Source organism: Brachyhypopomus gauderio, chromosome 8 (assembly GCF_052324685.1).
Source record: "Brachyhypopomus gauderio isolate BG-103 chromosome 8, BGAUD_0.2, whole genome shotgun sequence".
Lineage (NCBI taxonomy): Eukaryota > Metazoa > Chordata > Actinopteri > Gymnotiformes > Hypopomidae > Brachyhypopomus > Brachyhypopomus gauderio.
In genome coordinates, this window is record NC_135218.1 from 15,120,585 (window position 1) to 15,139,652 (window position 19,068).

Genomic DNA, 19,068 nt, shown 5'->3' on the forward strand with positions numbered 1-19,068 from the left:
TTCATAGAGCTGCAAGCGTGAGTGATCTATTCAGAGCAAGAGATCTGTGGTGGGCAGAATGAGAACAAAGAGGCTGGTGTAGTAGAGGGGCGTGCACGTGGAGAGGCTGGTGTAGTAGAGGGGCGTGCACGTGGAGAGGCTGGTGTAGTAGAGGGGCGTGCACGTGGAGAGGCTGGTGTAGTAGAGGGGCGTGCACGTGGAGAGGCTGGTGTAGTAGAGGGGCGTGCACGTGGAGAGGTTGGTGTAGGAGAGGGGCGTACACGTGGATAGGTTGGTGTAGGAGAGGGGCGTACACATGGATAGGCTGGTGTAGGAGAGGGGCGTACACATGGATAGGCTGGTGTAGGAGAGGGGCGTGCACATGGATAGGCTGGTGTAGGAGAGGGGCGTGCACGTGGAGAGGCTGGTGTAGGAGAGGGGCGTGCACATGGATAGGCTGGTGTAGGAGAGGGGCGTACACATGGATAGGCTGGTGTAGGAGAGGGGCGTGCACGTGGAGAGGCTGGTGTAGGAGAGGGGCGTGCACATGGATAGGCTGGTGTAGGAGAGGGGCGTACACATGGATAGGCTGGTGTAGGAGAGGGGCGTACACATGGATTGGCTGGTGTAGGAGAGGGGCGTACACATGGATTGGCTGGTGTAGGAGAGGGGCGTGCACATGGATAGGCTGGTGTAGGAGAGGGGCGTGCACATGGATTGGCTGGTGTAGGAGAGGGGCGTGCACATGGATAGGCTGGTGTAGGAGAGGGGCGTGCACATGGGGATGCAGACGACGGAGTCCATTTGGAGTGGGTCACATGTCCCACATGAGCGCAAGATGGTCTGCATGCTGATGCATTGAAAAGGCAATACTACCACACGCGTGCACTAGCTTCACTAGCCTTAGCTGAGATATAGATATATATATATATATATATATATATATATATATATATATATATATATATATATATATATATATATATATATATATATAGAGAGAGAGAGAGAGAGAGAGAGAGAGAGATGGGAGGGTCAGATTCAGGTCATGACTACAAGAGATTTCGAGGCAGATTTGAGTGGAGGAGGTATTTGCCAGCCACCATTGGGAATAAGCTACTAACACACATCACATGTGAACTGTCAGACAAATAAGCCCTTTGTGGCCATGCACAGACACTCTCACACACACACACACACACACACACACACACACACACACACACACGAGAGGAATCCTGTATGACTGAATCAATGAGCTCAGGTTTGCTTTAATTACTCATTCTCCAGCTCCCCAGCTGCCCACCGCAGGAAACCTTAACAGTGTGATGGCAAACAGTCAGGATTAGTGCAAAACACAATGAGCAGGATCTCCCCTAGGCCTCGTCAGGCCAGCCACACCACGCTCCACCCAGCCGCACCACGCTCCACCCAGGACCAGGCCCACTACGAGCACCATGCCTGGTGTAGGTGCAGCGTTTAATGCTGGCCTTCAGCTGAAGCATCCCCTGCTTTTAACTGAGGCTTTAAGAAAAACAAACACTCGAAGCTTTAAAGAAGAGGCTTTAAAAACAAGAAATGTTTTGAAACAGTGGCCTAAGGAAATACTAAATAATGCATGGATAAATATTGCTTCACAGGAAGTAAATATGTAAAATATGTAGAGCATTTGAGTTATCCGAAGATATAACATTTGCTTGCGTTTTTCCTGTAGCCATAAGCTATTTTTTCAGAAATAGTATTAGGATTCAGGACACCAGAGGAATATATTCAAACTGTGTTTAAGACTCATTATAGAAAACATTGTCTGTTAATTGTGATATTCTCCACAACATTAAAGCGATCCACCGCAATATGATAGTGACTATAGCAGGTCAGGGCATTTTCCTCTGGCAGGTTGGTGATATGCAACTTGTTAACCAATCAGGTGCGATTTGTCTCACAGCTCCTTCTGATTGGTTGTCACGTTTATAAAACTCCCTCACGACTTGCCCCCAGAGTCGGCCCTGTCGCATAACCACGTGCACGCGGGGGTGGGGGGGCAACACGGAGAGAGCTCTCTCTGTCCACCTGCTTCTCTGTGCTCTGTTCTCCATGCTACTACACTGAACTATGTGACACAATGCTGTAGCTCGGCGCTGGGGAGTTCTGGTCACTCGACACAGTGTTCTTTTCCTTGCCAAGAGCCAATTTGCAGGAGAATGAATCTCCCGTTTGGATGTCAATAAGGAAGCTGCACCAAAGGCCCAAATGGATCAACATCTCATTATAAAGCATGTAGCCTCAGGTGTGCCTGGTTTGTCCGTCTGAAACCTAATACATCATGCCACAGGTTTCTTCATTATTACACACAGATCAAAGGGCCATTGTAGTCGCCACAAAGGAGTCCTAGTCACCACAAAGTATGTTGTACCATGTTGCCGAGTTACGCACGGTTACTGGTCCATATTACTTCCACATGTGCACAGATCAGGTTATCTTGTGTGGAGTCATTAGTATGTAATTCACACACGAGTGGTTTCAGGGACTGGTTTATGGAATTTCCACATTTTTGGGGATCTGAGTGAACAGGAAGTGTGGTTCTGAACAGAAATCATTTTGAGAATGGGACATAGTTGATCATTAATATTTATTGGAAACCGCTCTTAATCACTGTTCACTGCAAAGTCAGCTTGTGTTAGTCATCCTCTAACTCTTCAATAGCTGGCATCTGGTCTGACCACACCGTGTTTGCCGATTGTTTTTGCATGGTACACAAACTCTCACTCCCACAAGAACCACTAATATTCTACTACTGTAATGTTAGGTAGTGCTAGGCAGAGTGTAATCTCCCACCTAAATACCCAGAAAGCCTGCTAATGTCAGTGTGGCTGACTATATGTGTACAGCTCCAGCTAGGCATCCTCTGTGTCTTATGAAATGGGGTGATAAAATACCAGATACAGGTCCTAAAGTGGCCAGTGAATGTGGGTGCATCACCAGAGGTTCTAATGAAGCAGCCCTGGGCATCAGTGCACGTTTAAGCATCTGTGCGTGTCTAAATATTTGAATGCAATGTTCTTCAGAGTCCCTTAGGCTCACTGGGAGGAAAAGAAGCACCTAATGGCATTACTTATATCTGGCCTTCCTCAGCCAGAGAAAGTACCTGCTTTGTAGCCTGTAATCTCCTGCAGTGTCTTTGCTGTGATATTTCACTAGCAGAGTTAAGCGGTGTGCTCTTGACTGCGGGATTCTCCAAGGGCGATGCGTCAGAAACATGCAGGCTTGTGTCACGAGCTGCACGGCCACCTGAGAACAGGCTGCTTTTCTACGTGTCTTCAACACTCTGCCCTTCAGATAAAGTGTCCAATTTGTGTGTGTGTGTGTGTGTGTGTGTGTGTGTGTGTGTGTGTGTGTGTGAAGTGAAAGGGGGAGGTGTGTTTTATATGGATATGAATTATAAATGAGAGGTTTGCATTGCCTCTTCTAATTTGGCCATGGCTCAGTGGTACCTGATGAGGGGTACGGTGGAGGGAGGTGGTGGTGTTGGAGCGGAAGGTGGTTTGGAGAACAAAAGGTTCTCACAGGTTTCGTGCGATTTGTCAGATTAACTGAAAGTTCTCCAGTCATGCATCCAAGGAGGGCACGTCGGGATGAAAGGGGATGTCTCTCAGCACAGGACATGACAGGCAGCGGATTCTGAAAGTCAAGTAGTACAGCAACATATGCTACCGCTTCATCACTGATCTTAACTTCCTTCCAATCAAAGAAGATGCAAATTATACAATAGTTGCATAATGCTAAATTTAATGTCTGTGCTACTGTATGTGTCTGATGACTGGCATAAAACCAGACAAAACAGACTCTGTGCTTCTTCTGAAAACCTGTGCTAGGTCTGGCAACAGGTCAGCTCTTACACTCTTCTCCTGTTAACATGACTATGCTTCTCCATTAGAATCCAGACATGGTGGAGAAGGTTCTTAGACCCAGATGAACTCGAAATTTGGATTCCCAGTGGTGATCCACCATTGGCACTGCAGGTTTTCCATTTCCCTACATACTTATATGAATTATAAATATTCATATAAGAAGCAGATAAGTCAGTCGTACTTTGGTTTTAAACTCGGTATGACAACAGTATGGAATGATCATGTTCAGCAAGGCTTATGTAAAGTGGAAGCCACCAGCCCGGGGTCTTGGCCTAAGGCTACTGGCAGTGAATCAATGGAAAATAGGAAAGGTCAGGGGTCACTAATTGAGCACAAAAATGGAACTGAGGGAATCATAGCAGAGGTGCTTTGAAAGCATTCCACTGACCTTCAGCTGGCATCAAACGCAATGCAAATCACAGTGTCTATACATCACTGTGACCAGCCCAAGGGTTGACGGCTGAATTTCCACCAGCGTTCCAGGTGCCAGAACACCCCAAGGCCTCGGAAAAACTTCCACTTGACCGCGTGTTCTGATGCCTTTTCTGAACTTATGACATTAAACAATGGGATCCCCATTAATTATTTATGTTCTCTAAGCACACAATTACACAAATGGGACAAACACTCACATACACACACACACAGAAAATAAATTCAAGCTCACTAACATGCATAGACAACCGCACACAGTGCGCACGTACACGCACACACATACACACACACATACAGTGGGAGAGCCTGCCGTCTCTAGGCACTGTGCCAATTAAATCAGCCTCTACAGAGCAGAGCCCTGCGACCCTCACGCTGCTTGGTGATCCAGCAGCTCGTTCCCAGTGTGCTGAGCACTTCACTGTACACCCGACCCGCACCGATGGCACTCCTCAGCTCTCCCGAGACACTGCCTCTAGGATAACAACCAAAAACACTCAGTACATCTCAGTCAGCTAAAACCAGTTACAGCCACGAAAGCATACGCTAGACACACTTGTATAAACACAGTCCGGCCACCGGAAACGCCAACACTTAGTACATAACCAGGGTAAACGGCTCTGATGGGAAGAGAATTAGAGCAGCGGACACCTGCACACTGAGTGCTGGGACAGGAGAGGACAGGAGAGGACAGGGGAGGACAGGGGAGGACAGGTCCCAGGAACCCAGGGGGCTGCAGAATGCCACCGCACAACAGCCATGTGGGAAATTACTTTAGAGAATCGCAGTCTGGAGCATGAAATTGAACCCATCCGGTGCAGCAGGCTGAAGCCTTCACTAATTATGCAGCAAAGCTGCAGTGTGAAGTCAGGAGTGGGGGGGGGGGGGGGGACTGGGGCCTTTGTCTTCCGCTTCAGTTAGGGGGCGCGGTGTGAGGTCGAGGGAGAGGCGCTTCACAACAGCATCGCCCTGTTCCAAAGCCGCACAAAGGCTCAAGGATCCGCACCGAAGCTCGTGTGTTGTGCTCAACAACAGTTCGAAAAATGATCAATAAGCAATTCAGCGCGACTACACAAATCACACTCACACACCCAGAAGAATGGAGCTGCTAGAACAAAGAACAAATCAGCGCGCGCACTTTCCAGACTTTTCCGAGAGAAAGGCCCGGCTGATGAGAGCAGCGTCACCGCGGCGAGCACATTAAAGGAGACGAGAGGGGGTGCGAGATCACAGAGGAGAATCTACCGTGTTTGAGATGCAGATCAATCTATAGCTTCCCCCTATAACTGCAGGAGTTCAAACACTCTGACACTGTTGCAGTAGGGAAAGAATCATTATACAGTAAGGCCTGTGTCATCACAACGCCTTTCACTACTATTTTATAAGGATCGTCAGTCTTGCGTAGAAATGCCCTGTCTGACCCGCCTTGTTGTTGTAGCTCTATGTAACTATAATACAGTCCTCGGACTGCACATCTGCACAAGGCCGTTACAATCCCTGAAATCTCTCTCCCTCTCCTCCTCTTTTTAAAATAAACATACTAAGGATCATCTAACATATCATTGACAAAGACAAATGTTTGGCTTTCCAAGGTCTTCCTTGGGCAGCACGACTGTGAGCTGAGCTAATACCAACCCGGGCTCATTGTTTTCCTTCTCAAAATTTGCTCAAAGCATTTCTATCAAATTTAGTAATTACTCGAGTTCCTGATTCAGTGTCTGCTGCCTCGACTCTAATCTGATAGCAGGAGTCTCTCGGGCCAGGCCATCGATTCTTTACCAAGGAAATCAATCCAATCAGATGCATTATTTAGCTGACCGGGGATTGGAGCTTGAGACAAGACACGTTTCACAGGTAGGACTGAGGAGTTGGGGGTGAGAAGGTGGGGGTGCGTTAATTGTGAAGTAAGAAAAACAGAATGAGTGGTGAAAAAGGTGGTGCTGACGAGTCCAGGGACTCCGCCGAGAGCCTCTCCCATCGACGCGACCTTGCCTGAAGGTAACGAGGTAGAGACGTGCGACGGGCCTGGGTGTGTTTTGTGGACAAACGAAGACGGCGCGGGAGCACGAGCGCTCGGGGTCACGTGACGGCTCTGTGGAACACTCATCACACACGCGCTGGGGGCCAGAGTGAGGACACCACCCGTGGAAACATCTCTTCTGTTGGCCACTGCATATATAGCGCACTGTAAGTAATGAATGGTCTTCAGTGCATTGTGTGCACAGGCAATCTCAACAAACTCTGGAGATCCCCGGGATGCTGCACTCGAGTGTTTATTCTGCTTCAACGTGCGGATTTTATTTTTACGACGAGCTTGTTAATTAGTGGGTGAAGGCGGGTGATTAGCTGGGGTGTCAGGTGTGTTATAGCTGAGAATAAAACATCAGCATGTAGAGTAATGGCCTTCAACAACTGGCCACCCTGTGTTAAACGTAAACATTTATTTGTTTCTATAAAAGCTAAAAAGGTACACAGTCCTTCAAAGGTCCGCACAGACCGTTAATGCCTTTAATGAGACATTTGAACCAGAAACGCATCTGACGTCAGCATAGCCATCAACACTCATGCAGTACAAACACCAGCACCACAAAACACCCACATGCTCACGAGGACAGAAAAGGGCCCGTGGGGGGGGGGGGGGGGGGGGGGGTCAGCGGGACAGAGCGCCTGCCCAGCACAGCCATCCAGCCGTGGGGGTTAAGGCGTGACGGAGGCGGGCCATCGGTCCGGAGCCACGTGACGCGCGTAGGGCGTTGGGTTGAGGCAGCGAGAGAACAACGGTGTTTATGACTTTTTAATGCAAGAATCATGGCTCCGCTGTCAAGGCCATTGGTCAGGCTGTGGGCGGAGCCTGCAGGCTCGGAGCCACACCCGTTCTTCAACCGTCCTCCCCTGCAGAGAGACGCTGAGCACAGCACGACAAGCTTCTGTTGCCTCTCAGCTCTCCGTTAAAACTGCACCAGACGCGTCCCTGGTGGGTTCTGTGACAAAGACTCTGGAGAGGCTTGTAGAGAGGACTGAGCCAACAGGCACCACCATCATGCCTCAACAATGCCTTAAGCAATTTTCAAACGCAATCTAATCGAATCGAAACTAATCTAATCTAATCTATGGGGCAAGGAGACTTTGAAAAATGTTTGGTAAACACCACAGAAGTGCTAACCTCAGAGTGATAACTTGGGAGATTCTGTTTCTACTGGTGTATTTGTGCATGTGTATAGCTTTTGTGTGTGTGTGTGTGTGTGTGTGTGTCTTCATTCTGCCACCATCAATGTCACCAGCCCTGAGAACAGTACAGTATAACAGTATATGTGGAGCTACCCAGATTTGTTTTTGCTATACAATTTTTTACTATTATTTTGATAATACTATATATCACCAGGGTCACCATGGATGTCTTCCACACACACTGGCAACATTCACACACACACACACACACACACACGCACACACACACAGTACTTACTGCAGATGGAGTCGTCCTCGTCAGACCCGTCAGGACACTCAGGATCTCCATCACACCTCCAACGGCCTGGCACGCACTGGCCATTCTTACAGGTGAAGTCAGTGGAAGCACACGTCTTCCTCGCTGCTCCCAAACAACACACACACACACACACACACACACACACACACACACAAGACAGGGATGTCAGAAGATGCTGGACATATCCATTAAACACAATGCAATTTCCTTGGCAAGCTCGTTGCACTAAATGTATGCATTAGGGCTGCACGATGAATCGTATTTTTATCGTTATCGCGATGTGAAGTTTCACGATAAACATATCGAAAGAGCCACGATAACTCCTTGAATAACAGCAAACTCAAATTGCATTATCCTCGTCCAGCAATAGAGGGAGCTATTCGCGCTGCAGACTATGATCACGTGACGTAAGTAGGCAAGAGGCAGAGTGAGGTGAACACGCTCATCAAACACGCGATTTGGTTTAAGCCTGGTTTACACTTGATGCAGCGTGAGGGTCCGCAGCGCGCTGTCGATTCATGAGGTCATGCACCTCTCAAATTTTGTAAGTTCGCGCGCGCGCCGCGTCTCAGCACAATGAGAACAGTCATGTTTGCCGGGTTCATACACCTATACAAGGTGGAATTAAAGCACTTGTAAGTCACTTTCAAGGTCCATTTCAATAATTCCCAGCTCGTTAAACTTAATTGAGTTAAATATTTATACATATACTCTAAATGATTCGAAATAATTCGCCTTTTTTATCACATTATTTAATGGTTGTTTATTTTCAAAACGCCCAATCTTAACGTCTTCACTTTCATGTTTCGTCCTGGAATTACAAGAGAACTGTTCAGTCAGACAGATATTTGTTGTGAAACAAAGTAGTTACAATTTCACTTTAGCCTAAATTCCAGCACTTTTCAAACCTGATACACAAAGCAACATTAAAATTGGTCAGGTAAATGTTCATTCCCCTGTATTTGAGGGGTGTTTTTTCTATACTACTAGGCCTACATATCGTTTCGGACAACACTGAAAAGAATGTGACACGGCAAGATTAAACGCTTTCGTCGTTCGCGGAGGTTTACGCGAGGTGTGCGGAGTCGCGCTACGGTCACTCGTGAAAGTATAAACCTAGATTTAATCTATTGTTGAATAAACCTGCAAAATATTTGGAATTATTCTGGATTCATTACACAGTAAAAAAAAACTAATTAACGTGCTGCTGTTCAGAGAGACACTACATCTCTGTATTTTAATCTTAATTTATCGTGGTTCACATCGATATCGGGATATCCAACAATGTTATCGCACATCGTAATTCTAGTCCATATCGTGCACCCCTAGTATGCATAATAAAAATGCACTGAAAATGGGGGAACAAAATGACAAAAACAACAACAAAACAACAACCTCAGAACAACAAGCAGGGAATTCCAGCCCACACAGTGAACGCTGTCTGCCTTCATCCGTGTAAAACTGGAACACCTCACAAACTTTCTCATGTAGGGAATTCTCCACCCTCACAATAACCGCCCAGAGGCAGAAACTCCACAAACTTATGCAGAAGGAAGCCATATCCTTGCTTCATGCTTGATTTTCGAATTACAAATGACGAACGCCGCGTGGCTAAGAGCACATTAACTGTCGATTCCCTCTTGGTAACTCCCAGTCAAACTCCACTACACAGCGAGGTCACCACCAGGCCAGGAAAGTAGGTTAGCTGGGACATGTAGTCTGAGTGGAGGCTGGGAAGAGCCTTCTCGTGTTCGCTAGCTTGTTGGTGTGTAGTTTACTTCCAGGAGAAGCTTTCGCTGCGTTGAGTAATTGCTCCTTTGGGAGCCATTATAACAGCACAGGTATACATTATCGTGGGTCTGTAAATCCTTAACCATGTGTGAGTGTGTGTGCCAGCAGGTGAGGGTGTCTGGGAATATGTGATAAAGACCATCAACCATGTGTGTCCAGAAAATTTGTGGTCACAGTTAAAAAAAAGAAAAAGACCTGACAGAGGGCAGAGTGAGCAGAGGGAAGAGCATGAGGCAGTAATGATGCTGGGATTTAGGCCCACTTCACACTATCCATCATGTGCAAGTGTATGAAGTGGAAAGACAAATGCCGTCGATTTAGTTCGTCCTGTGAATTATGCACATATATTTTAAAAAATAGTCATAAAAATCATGGGACATTAGAAAAATGCGATATGGAAATGAAAAGGTGAAAACCACAAGGGAATAAACATTGTGAATGAGAGAAAGAGAGAGAGAGACAGAGATAATTAGTTCTGGGGAAGTGATCCTCCATTGCATATGCACACAAGGCCACAGACTCCCAGTGTCCCACGCAGACATGCTGATGTCAGTGAGGTGTTGGCCGTGTTCTGCTGGTGTTCCAGGCCCTGACGCTGCTCTCACCTCCAGCCTGTGAAACTTGAGCCGCGAATTAGGGTCCGACTCCTCTACAGACCACAGAGCTGGTCGGCTGCGCCAATTACCAAAGCTCCTTCGCCGGTCTTATCTCAAGGACAAAGGCCCGCCGTGGCCTGACCAGGTGGGCGTGTCCCTCACGTCCCTCCGACCCCGCCCACCATCCGGAGATGGTGCAGGCAGCGCGGTCGCTGCTACAAGCTTTTAATTACGCGGAGCGGCAACACGTGCAGCCCCGAGCGCGGCCAGATGCTGCTGATTTGGAGAGCGTGCCGGGGCTGATGGGAGGGGTGGGAGCGCTCGCGTTCGGGCTCGTTGGAAACACCAGGCAGCACCGGTGTTGGTTTTATTCATTTATTTTCCTGCCGGCGTGGAGGTAGCGTGCGGAGGCGTCACCGGTGCTGGGCTCGGCGGTGTTGGCGGGCCCGAGAGACGTGCTGATTATGACTTATGGCATGTAGCTGGAGCCCAGACAGGGAAGCGCGGAGAGGACGCTAGAACACAGAACTCAGGGGGGCAAAACAGCATTCACACACTGGACCGCACTGCTGGCCAACACTGAGCATTAGTGTTCAATACAAAAGACAGAAGCAAATCTGGCATCAGACACGGCCAAGAAAGCCCCCACACAGACACACACAAACACGGCCACTTACACACACACACGCCCACATGCATGCTAACACACACACACACACACACACACACACACATACACACACACAAGCCCGCATATATACATACACTCACACAGACCCGTATACATGCATACAGATACACACGCCCGCACACACGCAGGGATGCTCAGTGCACCCCCCACACACAGTTTGAGCAGATGCTACACCATCTCAGTTCCAGTGGAGAGACACTTGAATTCACACGGGTCCATCCTCCGAGCACCTGAGAAACCGGCGCGTGTGCCTGCGTGTGCTGTGGCTCTCATCCACGTGTCAGTGTGATTACTGATGGACATGTCGGACGTGGCGCGCGGGCCCACTGGACCCACAGGACCCACGCTGCTCTCTCTCCGCACCGCCGCCTCTGAAGGTCAACGGCTTCCATTTCCACACGCCATTTCCTTCTGGCCTTCCACTGAAATGAAAGGCTTCAATCAAATAAGGAGCATAGTTATGGCCCCCGAGACCAACCAGCTGAGTGTCGGACGCCACACCAGAGTGTAGCAGGCTCTCAAATCACAGAGTGCAGGTGTGATGCACCTGGCAGCAGAGAGAAAAGACCTCCGTCTGGTCACAATTCACACTCTGCTTCCTTCTGCAAAACAACGACGAGAGCTTGGTCAACAGAGGCGCTACGTGACTAGCAAACTCACTCGGCTACACTGTATTCCAACGTAAAAAAGTTGACCCGGTCCGGCTCATATCCAGGATGTATTAGGAAGTGCCTAAGTGAGTCTGGGCTCAGGCGGGTCGTCAACAAGTCCATGATCCATGGGCTGGATCTCCAACTTCAGCACTGGCTCAGACTCTTCTGATGTGGAGCCATTAGGCTTGAACTCCCCTGCCGCCCTGCTGGGAAGTGCTGCTTTGCGCGGAGAGAAAGGCACATTTAAACGTGCTGCTGTGCAGTCAGTGATGTACTCTAGGAGACCACGCTGCAGCTGTGCCTGATCGACTGGAGCATATCTACTTCTGAGATCTCATTTGAGATAAGAGGAGGAGGAAGCTAGCCGCAGCAGGATAAGACAACCCCCCCCCCCCAAAAAAAAAAAATCACACATGTGGACAGCAGCCTGTCTGACCCACCACCCCCATCCACCCCAACCCCCCCAAACACCCCACCCCAACCCCACACACACCCTGCAAACGCCTAAGACTTACATTTGTGTGGAGTCGTACTTGGGAGGTAAGAAACGGAGGGGAGAAAAGAGAAGGGCAATGTGAAAATAGTGAGGGATGAGTGTATGTTTAAACTATATGTCTATGTACTATATGCTGGTGTGTGTATGTATGGTTGGTTTGGTTGAAGTCCTGCCAGTGAACTACAAAGTGTGGAGATGTGAGGATACGGGGCGCTGAGTCAGTTTGACCCCCTGGAGAGAGTGTGCCTACACACACACACACACACACACACACACACACACACACACACATGCGTATAAAGAGAATAATATATCAAAGATCTTTGCCTCCCATAAGGAAACATGAAGTCTGAAGTTATGGGCTGTAATGCCCACAGGGAGTGGGACACCATCTTGACTATGACCTATTCCAGTCTAACCCTCGTGACTGCCTAAGAAGGAAGGTGAGAGAAAGAACATTTGGGCGCGTGCGTGTGTGTGTGTGTGTGTGTGTGTGTGTGTGTGTGTGTGTGTGTGTGTGTGTGTGTGTGTGTGTGTCACGTGCCACCCTAGGAACAGTATGGGAGGAACCACAGCATGAATCAATAATGCAGCAGGTAGCAAAGTTGGCAGCCTGACTAATCTCCAAGCCCAGGTGGATCTCCCAGGCTGAGCAGACATGCGGCCCACCTGCTCACACCAACATGGCCTTACATCACACTTACACTTTCTCATGGTGACTCGTCTTCCCCTTCAAACTCAGTTTGGGGTAAACAACCACTGCTTTTTTTGATTTTTTTTTTGTTTCAAGCATGAAGTTGTGTTTGCGAGGAGCATCCACACGCTGTAGGCAGTGTGGAAACGCAGGTCATCTCATCTACGCCCTTATCCTCTTCCTGTTGAAGATTTGGCACGCACACTCTGTCCTGCTGCACACACACTCCTGGCTACCTCTGCTCCACCTGTCTCCATCACCACCCCTGCTCACCCCGTCTCCAGTCTCATGTTGTCCAATGATGGGACATTGCTTTCCGTGTCCCTGACCTGATGGTTTCCTCCTGCGTCAGGCGAGGAACACTCCACGCCAGCACACAACCAGCACCGGGGGAGCTGGACCAGACCGACCACCCACTGAGACGAACACAGAGGCCTTCTATGTCTCACCACAGCACACACAGTAATGAAGTGCCTCAAGAGGACATGCGCACACACGCACGCTCACACAAGGTCACACACAGACAGACGCACGCACGCCTGCGCGCACACACACACACACACACACACACACACACACACACACACACACACACACACACGCACAGTCTTATTACAAGACAGTGGAGTGACCTGCTGAGACACAGACAGCCTCATGTAAACAAATAAATATTTGCACTTAACCATCTACCACGTCTGCAATTTCTGACATCCAGCAATCGCAACCTCGATCGCCACCTCGGTCGCCACCTCCAAAGCCCTTCAGACGGGCCACACGAGAAAACACATCACTCAAGTCATGCGACTGACTGAAGTGCCATCCACTTTGGCTTTCTGCATGGGAAGCAGGCTGCAGATATGACTTGCAATGCTCAGAGATGATTATGAACTTGCAGTGACTGATGTGCTCAACAGGGGTTTATACAACAGCAATAAAACAACATCTCTGCTGCGAGACGGCATGCTGATAAGCTGCATACGATCTCAGTGTGAGGGCTATGTGCAGACGTGTGTGTGTGTGTGTGTGTGTGCGTATGTGAGTGTAAGTGGTGTGTGTTCTCCACTCCAAGATCTGCTTCAACTCCCAGCCAGATCCTACCAGAGTGTGTACCATCAGCTTTAATAACACAAATCCGTGTGTGTGCTCGCGCGCGCGTGTGTGTGTGTGTGCACGTGTGTGAAGAATAGATGAGGTAATTGGGAGAGCCTAGACAAAGCAGCATGGCTCCAATGGAGGTGGAGAATAAAGTCACCCCACTGACTATCGGCAGACATGACGACGTGCAGCACAGACACCTCATGGAGAGATACAGCTATGCTACATTTACAAAACCAGGGAATACAGCCACCAGCCTGCTGCTCCGAGCTGCTGGGGGATCTCACATTTCATTCTTCCCTTTCAGACAGGGGTGCCGTTGTGTCATCAGAGCATGAATCACCCACAGAACAGCTCATTTTCCTTTCATGTCCATAAACACTCCATTGGCTGTTTCCCAACAGCACATTGTTGTTCATTTTTTGGTGATCCAGTGCTAAAGGAGTACCGAAATGCTAAAAGATGTAGAGTAAACGCCCATATTAAGCTCACCTAAATCTAAAATTTGACATATTTAAAGCAAGTCATTCTGTTTAGCAGGACATGTTAAGTTAAAATGAAATATTAATATATCATGTAATAATGTTAATGTTTAATGTTAATGTTTTAATGTTAATAGTTTTACAATTTATAATAAAGTTATTAAAGTTTAAATGTCAAAAGTCTGAGGTGTACTTAGTGGGTACAGCTCACAAGAATATTTTACATTTTAAATGATAGTTAATGTAAAGAATTTCAATTATTTTTAATTTTAAACAGAATTTAGACATGGACAGTCTGTAAAAATAAGATATTGCTAATAATTTTACCTTAGACCATTAATTAACTATTCACATAGGCAGTCTATGTCAGTGAGCTTAAAGGGAGTGCCCTGAGCTTAATGGGGACAGCAATACGTTCGCATTTAAAATAAAACTTTATTTTAACATCAGTATTTTGTCACAAAAATGTTCTTTACTGTGTACTATATAATCATATACTGTTTGTAGTGAAGCTAGAAATATCGATTTGTTTATACTTAAGCTTTTCTCCAATGTGCTCAAACTGATGCACTCCAGTTTGTATGCTGCTGTACCTTAAGCTCATGTAAAAATGATACAAAATCCTTAAATCTACAAATCTTTAAAACTACAAATATTATTTCTCATCCAAGAAACACAAGAAATTATCATGTATGATTTAATATATTGGTGTCTTCAGCAATCTCATATGACTAGCATGCTAACTATGAACACGCATTAGCTAAAATGCTGTAAAACTTTTGAATTAACTGTAACTTTCTCTTGCATCAAGTTCCAACTTGTGCTAGGTTGTGTTAAAATTATTAATCTCTTAAATTTGTAGAAATTGGTGATACTCAAATTAAAAGTTGCTATATATTAAAAATTTCTAAATCTGAGGGGTCTCTCCAGATCAAAGTTTTCATGTGGCTTTCAAAATGGCCACCGGGAAGAATATGCAGCTGTATGATTGGCTTTAAAATGCATGGAATATTTAAAAAACAACATGTGTTGATTTAGTTATCAAGCCGGATAATAACTTGTTTCTGTATTAGCATAATTTGTATTCAAAGTTGCAAGTGTGCTTAATGGGTAAGTGAGTTTAATAGGGGTGTTTACCCTACATCATCAGTAAAGTTGTTTTAAATCCTGCTGATCAGACTCCTCTTCTGCTCAGTATTCTATCTGGCCTTGAACTCTCTTCCTGATTCCCTCCATTACATCTCTCATCCTCCCTCTTCCTATATTCAGCCTCTATGTTTCAGGTTTAGTGTGTGTGCAGTTGTTGTTCTCTCCAACCCATCATCCTTTACTGTTGGCCACTTTGGGCGTTTGTGTGTGTGTGTGTGTGTGTGTGTGTGTGGGGGGGGGGGGGGGGGGGGGGGGGGGGTTATATATTGGGTTGGCTTACCCCCAGCTGATGTTATCCAGAAACAGACAAACATGCACACACTAACCTAAACAGTCCAGCACACACACTCACACACACCAGTGGCTGGCAGTGAAGAATGGTGAGCCCTGATTAGGACATCCTTGCTTTTGTTCATGCAGAGGTTGAATGTGTGTGAATGTCTCCCACATAGCCCCACCCTCCCCGTATTTCCACACGCTCCTCCCAGTCGGCTCAGACTGCCTTTTAATGTGTGACATTAGGGTGACAATCAACTATATGTGGCTACAAAGACTGTGCTTTAAAGAAGCCCATAAGTCCTGTTATAATGACTTCAGTTTGTAAATGCATATTGGTATTTTAGCATTTATAGCACTTTCCATCATTGAAGACAGGTCCTCCATTAGTAGAGTTCTAGAAAAATGAGAAGGAACAAAACACACACACACACACACACACACACACACACACACACACACACACACACACACACACACACACACACACACACACACACACACACACACACACACACACACACACACACACACACACACACACACACCAGCCTCCTCACCAACTGTCAAGACAATCGTGATTCTTCTCCAATAATTCCTCTTCGAAAGATCATTAGTCTCTAGGGCAGGAAGACAATGATTTAGCGCTCTCTGTACCCCCACAAAAGCAGCCTCACTTTGAGGGCAGAGCAAACGAATATTTGGCAACGTCATGGTGGATGGCTGCGGATCAGCCGGCTTTGAGCATGTCTGCGCCGTCGGATAATCACACAGCAGGCACCTCTGAGAACGTCTCAGTCCTCAGAACAGACAAACACAGCAGTGAGTTCAGCCTTGGCGCCGACTACAGAACTCACAGCAGTGTAACAGGAGCAGCCAACAGGCCCGCCACACTGTCATTTACCTTTGGGATCATGATGAAGATAAAAAGAGACACGAGCGGGGCTGCCTTGCGGCGGGGCACCACGGCTTTGCCCAGAGCAGAAGTTTAGGATGCAGATGTGGTGGAATTTTCACACCTGAAGTCTCACACTGCACTGGAATCCCATTTCAAGATTTTGAAACTCCAAAATCAGCATGTCAGGTCTTTTCTTGGGGGGCGTTGGTAAGCTGTGTGGAAAAGGTGCAGTATCGTGCTGGGTATTACCCAACAGGACACTGTGCACAAACACCCTCTGTTGAGCCGGAGATCAGGTTCATTCCCATCAACACGGATTGATTCCCATAAAATTCAAGGTTAGAAAGCCCATGGGGAATATGTATAGGTTTATGCTCGCCTATTTAAAAAAAGAGAAGTCCAGATCATCTTTCTGTGTGCACAAAAATGACCGGGAGTTACCTCCTTTAGTGTGGGATGATTTGCCCCAGCCTGGGTATGAGCACGCTGGACGAATGCTGGTCTGTTCACTTCCTCTCCTCTGAATGTTTTCCAGTCACCTCGGTGTATCCAGGGCTACCCCCCCTATTAGAATACAAATGAACAGCCCACTACCCCATGCAGCCTCTGAGCCCATCACAGTGTTGCACTTTCCTGTGCTCACTGACTTCTTCTTCATTGCGTTTCAGAGGCGAATGACATGGGGGCAAACACGGTCCCGGGGCGCGGTGGGGCGCGGGACTGCTCCCGACAGGAAGACTTCCAAAACTCCATACGTGTGTGTCTTTCTGGGAGAACAGGGGGAGATGTGTTCAGCAGCACTTAATTGTGTAGGGAGCCCTGAAAGGACCAGCAGCAGGAAACTCCTTTGACACGGCAGGACCAGGGCACGGGACGTGATCAGGGCATGGGACATGACCCGGCAGTAGGCAGAGGGGAAAACGGGCTGGGCATTGACGGCGACAAAAGGAACTCTTGAAATGCGGAAAAGTTAGAAAGAATGAAATTGTAAAGTCACGTGCAGTCATCTTCGTTTACTAACATATCCTGAATAAAGTTAGCTGAAAGATACAGAGAAGTGCACTGAAATACAAACATACAGAATTTCAAAACAAGTACCCCCACTCTGCCCCACTCTGCCCTCCCTCATGTGTGTGGTTTTTGATGCGGCGTTCCCCAGGGGCCCAGTGTAGGTCTTGCCAAATTGGGCTGGGACTCCATCAAAGGAATTCAGCTGTGGATGCGCCTCTCTCTGATCAGCGCCTGGGCCCGTGGCAGGTGAACGAGCTCTCTTTAATATTTCAGCTGCTCGGCCTCCTGCTCTCCGCTCAGCTTAAGGCTGCACGGACCCTGTTGAGATGTGATAAACTGCTGCATGTGCCCAGCGAGCGGCTAAAATGCTCAGAGAGTAGCGTAAGTTGCCTGTGTTTTGTGACTGGAATCAATAACAAGGACAGATAGAGTTCTGAATGTTTAGGCGAGCTATTTAAACCCGAGGCTGTAGCTATCCTCGGCAAAACTCTGATTTCTCATTAATGACTACGCAGTTTTCATGGTTACGTGAAAAATAAATGGAATACCAACATAATAGGTAAACAGGTTTCACTTTCACAACCTTGCCTTTGATTATTATTAATTATTATTAATTACAACAATAACCAACACCACCACCTATATATGAATATTTTACAATTTCAGAGAAACAAATAAACAAAAACAAGTCCTCAGAAGTCATAGTCACCAGGAAGAGCGAGCTTTCTGAGAGAGGGGTACTGTTTTTTCTGCTAATAAATATTTATTCAAGTAGCCTTGTGAAAATTAACGGACATTTTAGGGCTCCACAGTCTAAAAATCACACTTAAAAATATTCTGAATGAATAATAATATCTTCACTTCTAAGATCACCAGCAGTATAGACCTGAGATTTCCAAGGAGCATTGCAAAGTGCGTTTATGTAATAGTGCAAAGTGCATGTTTTTGCATTTCACCTGCACAGAATCAAGCAAATGTCATGATTCGTACATGTTTTCAAAAATATGAGCTTGGATCATATATACGCACAGCCTATGACACCTACGTTGATCATAAAACATGAGGCATAAACACTGGCTTACAGAAAGGTCAAGACTGAGCAAACAGACCTCTAGAAACACAAACAAAACAGTGAACACAGAGTGACGTCTTTTTAAACGATATGACCTTATTATATCCAAACATATACGTTTCCATGCCAACCACTGCAGACCTTGCATCACAACAAATGCATGCAGCACGCCACCAAGACTGATAGTAGCATCTTTCCATTTTCCCCTGTGGAATTTCTATAGAATCCGTCTGGTTTCATTAGTATTCGTCTGAGCCAACACTATTCCTGCATCTGGCCCCAAAGTGCAAGGTTAGCACAAAAGCAGGCAGAGTTTCAAGGAGGGGGGGGGCAAACAAAACCTGACCCTTCTTGTATG

General features: G+C 47.1%; 1 protein-coding gene across 8 annotated transcripts in view; it reads right to left on the reverse strand.

Annotated features, from left to right (window-relative positions):
* lrp8 (low density lipoprotein receptor-related protein 8, apolipoprotein e receptor) overlaps positions 1-19,068 on the reverse strand; it is a 115,666-nt gene that overhangs the window by 53,973 nt on the left and 42,625 nt on the right. For all 8 annotated transcript variants that reach the window (XR_013132808.1, XM_077014812.1, XM_077014810.1 and 5 more), the window contains one exon: positions 7,786-7,908. Coding sequence is in view for 7 of the 8 variants with exons in the window: in XM_077014812.1 (XP_076870927.1) it covers positions 7,786-7,908 (123 nt within the window). In the remaining variant the exon portion in view is untranslated. The remainder of the gene's footprint in view (positions 1-7,785; positions 7,909-19,068) is intronic.